The sequence below is a fragment of the Podarcis muralis genome, chromosome 14 (genome assembly GCF_964188315.1).
Source record: "Podarcis muralis chromosome 14, rPodMur119.hap1.1, whole genome shotgun sequence".
Taxonomy (NCBI): Eukaryota; Metazoa; Chordata; class Lepidosauria; order Squamata; family Lacertidae; genus Podarcis; species Podarcis muralis.
Window position 1 is genome coordinate 54,515,911 of NC_135668.1, and position 6,354 is coordinate 54,522,264.

The 6,354-nt window shown below is 56.5% G+C and overlaps 1 protein-coding gene across 2 annotated transcripts; it reads left to right on the top strand.

Moving 5' to 3' along the window:
- Positions 1-1,439: 1,439 nt before the first annotated feature.
- Positions 1,440-5,964, top strand: UBALD1 (UBA like domain containing 1). 2 transcript variants are annotated; one of them, XM_028706259.2, is made up of 3 exons: positions 1,440-1,666; positions 3,237-3,299; positions 4,760-5,964. In XM_028706259.2, the coding sequence occupies exons 1-3, from the start codon at positions 1,529-1,531 to the stop codon at positions 5,039-5,041; spliced, it is 483 nt and encodes a 160-aa protein (XP_028562092.2). In that variant the 5' UTR covers positions 1,440-1,528; the 3' UTR covers positions 5,042-5,964. The 2 variants fall into 2 exon arrangements, with proteins under 2 accessions (XP_028562092.2, XP_077774878.1); XM_077918752.1 differs by lacking the exon at positions 1,440-1,666 and adding an exon at positions 1,735-2,326.
- Positions 5,965-6,354: the final 390 nt, after the last annotated feature.

Here is a 6,354-nt window from a genome sequence, read left to right on the forward strand (position 1 = left end):
CCGGGGTGCCCAAACTTTTTTCAAAGAGGGCCAGATTTGATGAAGTGAACAGGAGCCGACCAAAGTTGTAGAGCTTTTTTAAGATTGAAATTTTTACCCTGCAGGGGCCGGATTAAACCGACCAGCGGTCCGGATTAGGCCCCCGAAATGGACTTTGGACATGCCTGTCTTACACAAATTGATAGCATGCTCAGTTTAACAGGTACTTGCAGACTGTATTTACAGTAAGGCCCTACAGTCCAAAGACCATTCGAAAGCTTTTCCCATTTCCTTCCACCTTGCAGAGAAATATTTGAAGTCAATTTGGGAGAGTCAAAATGCCTTTAGGATTGCTCTCCTGTACTATTTCAGACATGTAGTTTATATACCTATGTATGTTATTGCCTTGTACATTTATGAACATTTATTCTATATATATATCAGACCTTAGAATTCCTGTAACACCGGACAGCCCATCTATGTTGTGCGGGGTCGACTGGCCACGCACTCTGTGTAGGTTCAGGAACACACCACTGGGGGAAACGTCAGCATCCGAAGCAGCCCTGGGGGCTGAGCCTTGTCCCCCTAAGCCAGGGGTCTGCAACCTTTAAGACAAAAAGAGCCACTTGGACCCGTTTCCGAAGAAAAAAAACCTGGGAGCCGCAAAACCATTGCGACATTTAAAACAAATATAACACTGCATATATTGTTTCTTACCTTAATGTCCGATCTGACAGCGGGCGGGAAGGTGACGTCAGGACGGTGTATGACTAACGCACGCACCACCCCCATGCGACGTCACAGCCAGTACAGCGCCTGCCACAGTGGGGAGTGTCGGGGCGCACAATGCGCCTCCTCCCCTCGCTAGTATCTGCCCCAGAGCCGCGGCAAAGCTGTAAAAGAGCCACATGCGGCTCCGGAGCCGCGGGTTGCAGACCCCCGTCCTAAGCCACGGGTAGGCAAACTAAGGCCCGGGGGCCGGATGCGGCGCAATCGCCTTCTCAATCCGGCCCTCGGATGGTCCGGGAATCAGTGTGTTTTGACATGAGTCGAATGTGTGCTTTTATTTCAAATGCATCTCTGGGTTATTGGGGGGCATAGGAATTCGTTCATTTTTTCCTTCAAAATCTAGCCCGCCCCCCCACAAGGTCTGAGGGACAGTGGAGTGGCCCCCTGCTGAAAAAGTTTGCTGACCCCTGCCTAAGTAAAGAAGGGCAGACCCGGAGAAGCAGAGCCCCCGTCCTCTCCCCTATGACATCTCCGCTGCAACCCCCCTCGAGGTACTCTGTACATGCTCAGAGGGCGGCGCCTGGCGCTCCTCGAGCGGAGAGAGAGCTCTTCTCGGGAAGCCGGCGGCGCGGCAGGACTCCTTGGACGGCCGCGCGCAGGCGGAGGCGGAGGCGGAGGCGGAGGCGGACCACAGCTGGCAGCGTCCCCGCCCGCCGGGCCGCCCCCTCCGGCCGCCCCGCCGCGCCTGGCCCTGCACGGCGGAGCGCGAGTCCGGCGTCGCCGGTCCTGCCCGCGGCGGGCGAGAAGCCGAAGGCGCGCCATGGCCTCGGCCTCGGGGGGCAGCGGCGCCTCGGAGGAGCTGAAGCAGCAGCTGCTGATCGGCCAGTTCGTGGTGGCCGCCGGCTGCGCCGCGGACCAAGCCCGGCAGCTCCTGCAGGCCGCCCGCTGGCAGTACGAGGTGGGCCGCGGAGGCGCCCGAGGGAAAGACGCCCCCTCTCGGCTTGGGAAAGGTCTAATATTGGGGGTGGGGAGGGAGAGAAAGCAAGAGGCGTCTGGGTTGGTAGGATCGGAGCGGGATTCCGCCCTCGGGGCATGTGCAGAGTGCCTGCCCATCGCGCTCTTGCGTGGGCCACTTTCCCCATCTCACAGCTGGGTTGAATGCGTGCGCCTAGCCCGGGAGAGAGTGGGTCCTTCCTCCTCCCCAGCCAGCCGGGCCTGATCCATGCCCCAACCGGTTCACGTGGCCTCGTGGAGTAACAGGTGTCCGAGGCCGGACCGGGATGGGGGAGATGCAAGAGAAAAGAGAGAGGAAAGTTCCGACCAGAAAAGCCCGGTGTTTCCGACGCATGCACAATAACGTGTCATAAAATGCAGGTCACATTCCAGCAGCGCCCTGCAGGATTCCAGGCATCCGGACCCAGCAACCCTGCCGGACTACAACTCCCATCCTCCCTGACCGCTGGGGACGATGGGAGTTGTAGTCCAACAACAGCTGGGGATCCCGGTTAGAGGAAGACCAGCGCTGATCAGTGCCTGGATGGGGGACCAGCTGGAGACCTCAAATGTAGCTGCTCCCTCGGGTTCCATGGAAGAAAGATGGGATATAAATGCAAGACAGGTAAAATAAATGCACCTGTACACCTCCCTCCCCCTGCAAAAAAATGCCTTGCAAACCCCACCAACAGAACTTCCAAAAGCTCATGAACTTTTTCCTGGCTTCTGCTAGAAGCTACTTGCTTTTGGAGGAAGTGTGTTTGTTTGCAGGGAGGGAAGGAAGGGAATTCAAATATTGAGTCTTCGGTTTGCTCAGTCAAAGAGCAAAGGACACATTCTAGCATCTGGGGATCCTATTAGAGGTCTATCCTCCCATTAAAATCCTGCTCTAACCAGGACTGAGATTATCCCCCTCCTCACCTTGCGGGGTGGGGGCTCCCTTGTGTTCCTCCACCACCTCCCTACTGTGCACAGGGGGGGACAACCCTCCAGCCTCCTGCCCCGGAGTGCCGTCATTCATTCTTTCATTTATATCCCACCTTTTACTTCCAAAGAGCTCAAGATGGCATACATGACTCTCCCCTTCCTCCTTTAATCCCCACAACAGCCCTGTGAGGTCACCTAGGCTGAGAGAGGCAGTGGCTGGCTCAAGACATGAGAGCTTCCCGACCTAAGTGGGGATTTGAACCCTGGTCTCTGCCAGGTCCTAGTCCCCCCCGATCTAACCACTACGCCACACCGTCTCTTTCCCCAGCTACCTAGCTGCCTCTAGAGCAGGGTTTCCCAAACCTGGGTCTCCAGCTGTTTTGGGACTACAATTCCCATCATCCCTGACCATTGATCCTGCTAGCTAGGGATGATGGGAGCTGTAGTTCAAAGACAGCTAGAGACTCTGACTGGAATTGCCTTTGGCCCTTTAATTGTGTGCATGTGCGCATCTGTGCATCAATCTTAACAGCATCTTAGGCATAGGAGTGCAGGCCAGCCAGCAACACTCTGGTTACCTCTTCTTCCCGTTTCCCCTCTTTCTACAGACGGCCCTCAGCACGTTCTTCCAAGAATCCGGCATCCCCTACAGCCATCCCCATCATCAGATGGTAAGTGGCCTGCAAAACGTTTCCTCCTTGAGATGTTTTTATGGGATGAACAGGGCTTCCAGAACCTAGAAGCAGTGGCGTAGCGTGGGGGGTGCAGGGGGGGCCGGCCACACCGGGCGCAACATCTGGGGGGGGCGCGCTCGCACTCGCAGCTCTCTGCCCCTACCTGGCTCACTCACTCTCTCTCACTGCAGTGCTGGCTGTGCAAATCCGATCCGAGCCGCCGGGTCACCGCCCACTGTGGAGGGGGGGGGTGCCAGGCTCGAGTGCTAAAATCCACGGGTTAGGGGGCGCAAATTACTTGCCTTGCCCCGGGTGCTGACAACCCACGCTACGCCACTGCCTAGAAGTGAGTTTTGAGTGTGGATGGGGGGCAGGCAGGAGAGAGGCGTGCTTGCTTACCCCCCCTGGTCTGCAGAGAACCTAAGAAGAGCCTGTTGCTGGATCAGGCCAATGGCCCACCTGGTCCAGCAACCAGAGGCAGGATTGAGGGGAACACGACCGGGTTGTCCGCACTGGGCAACGAGGGGCGCCACAACAAGGACTTCGAAGTCAAGAGGTGTGGGGGGGGGGCTGCCTTTTGGCATCATGCAGGCCACTGGTGAAATTTGGAAGCCCAAAGCCGGCATCCTGTTCTCCCAGTGGCCAACCAGACTCCCCCGGGGGAATCCACCCACAAGCAAGAGACCTGGGCACAGAGCAACTTTTGCCTCCTGTAGTTTCCAGCGGTGGACCTTCAGAAGCATGGCTGACCATGCAGGCCCAGCATAGCCGTCCTGGCTAGGAGCCATCGATTGCCCTCTTCTCTGTGAATTGGTCTCATCTTCTTCTAAAGCAGGGGTCAGCAAACTTTTTCAGCAGAGGGCCGGTCCACAGTCCCTCAGACCTTGTGGGGGGCCGGACTATATTTTTTGGGGGGGGGAAATGAACAAATTCCTATGCGCCAAAAATAACCCAGAGAGGCATTTTAAATAAAAGGACACATTCTACTCATGTAAAAACACGCTGATTCTCGGACCATCTGCGGGCCGGATTTAGAAGGCGATTGGGCCGCATCCGGCCCCCGGGCCTTAGGTTGCCTCCCCATGTTCTAAAGCCATCTAGGTTGGCCTTCAGGAGTTTAATTATGACCTTCTTTTCTCTGTCCTGACTCTTCCAACTTTCAGCCTCGTTGGGTCTCCCTCTCCCTATCCCCCCAACCCCCCAGGGCTGCTGCAATTGGGGGCAGGACTGGGGACCTTCTTCCTTCTGCATGCCTAGCAGTTGCTCAGCCTCCTTCGCGACAGGCTTTGCCCAACATCCTCTGCCTTGTTTTTCTCCGGCGTCAAACAAGCTGAGCCAAAGGGATGGGGAGTCCGGGATTTTGTCGCGATTGCGACTCTGCCGCGGGAAGGATGGCTCCGTGGCAATGCTGGGGGGCACCCCCTCTGACCTCCCCCTCTTGTCTTCTTTCCCTGCAGATGTGCACGCCTGCCAACACGCCTGCCACCCCGCCCAGCTTCCCCGAGGCCCTCGCCATGTTCTCCCGCCTCAAGGCCTCGGAGGCAGCCGCCTCTCCTCCCCTTCCGCCGCCCCCACTGCCCCAGCCCGGAGGCTTCCCCTGGCCGGCCTGCTCCCTGCCTGGGCAGCCGGGTGCATGGACTGCCAGCCACCCTCTGCAGCCGGCAGGCTGGCCTGGCAGCCTCTCCCAGCAAGGCAGCTCCGAGCCAAAGACCAGTGCCACACTGGAGGCCGAGAGATGAGGAGACAAGGGCCACACAGCAGATGTGGGGGGAGTGAGACCCACAACGCTTCAGAGACACGGACAGAGAAGCCCCTGACAGCCCCAGGGGGGTTGCTTGACTCTGGAGTTTGGGGGCACCAGGCCTAGCTGCAAGGGGGAGGCTGGTGCCAAGGTCTCTGTGTGGCTGTTGTGTTTGAGACGCACTCAGAGCAAGGTGGGCAGAGAGAGTTCTGCTTCCCCACTCCAGTGCCTTCGCTGTATGCGGGGTGTGTGTGTGTGTGTGTGTGTGTCAATCAATCAAAATGTTTATTCAGTTTTACGCTCATCATGAAACACAACACAACAAAACAAATCAAATAAAAACAGCGGACTCGTACAAGCCACAAGTAGTATAACACAGATCACAACTCACAGGGACAGATATTAGCCATTCATAAGAAAAGGTTAAGATTAAGGTTAAAAATTTTAGGCACTACACTAAAATCAATATCTGATGTCATTATAGAAAATTCTTATAGCTATCAATAATCTGCTAACATTCCATTCCGTCGCTTGTACGAGAGGACGGCTGTTAGGAATTTAGCAACCTGTAGGGTAATATAAGGATCCACATCTTGAAGAACCCAGGCAAGCTGTAAGTCTACTGGTTTGTCGGCCATAGGCTGGATTATGGAGTTTAGTATACTAGCACGGGCTGAATGTGTGTGTGTCACTTTTGCAGGCTTTTCCTGGAGGAAACCCGCCCCTGTTGGGCTCCCAGCGATTCACTTTTCTCCTGTCTCTGCCACCTCAGCTCTGCCCAAGGTGGGCGTTGCCACCCATGGACCAAACCGCATGCTCAGATTTCAACTGCCCCCCTTGGAAAAGTGGTGGTTGGGGTTTTGGTTTTGTTCTGGTTTAATAATCTGCCATTTTTTTAAAGGATTAAATTTCTTTTCCGGATTTGTTGTTTGTGGCATGGCTTGGGCGGAACGATTGGGGTGTGTGGGTGTGTGTGTGGAGACTGGATGCTGCCCCACTCCAACCTTCAACTCACTGCAAAGGAGCCTTGGGGCGGAGGGGGGGCGCGGAAGGGGTGGTCCGACCCGGGTGGCACTTGGGGGGGTGACAAGATGGCCCCTGCCTCCCCCCAGCTGTAGAGCGGCCGAGGGCACACGCCATCCATACAGGGGTCTGCATGGGCTGCCTCTCGCACAGCAACCATAATGGCTACCGTGCATGTGCACTCTGTAAGGGATGCCGCAAATGCGCAGTTTGTACTGGCTGCCCTGCCCCGGGTGCCAGAGAGGGTTCTTCCGCCACTGCTTGGAGCAAGGCTGAGCAGAATGCCAG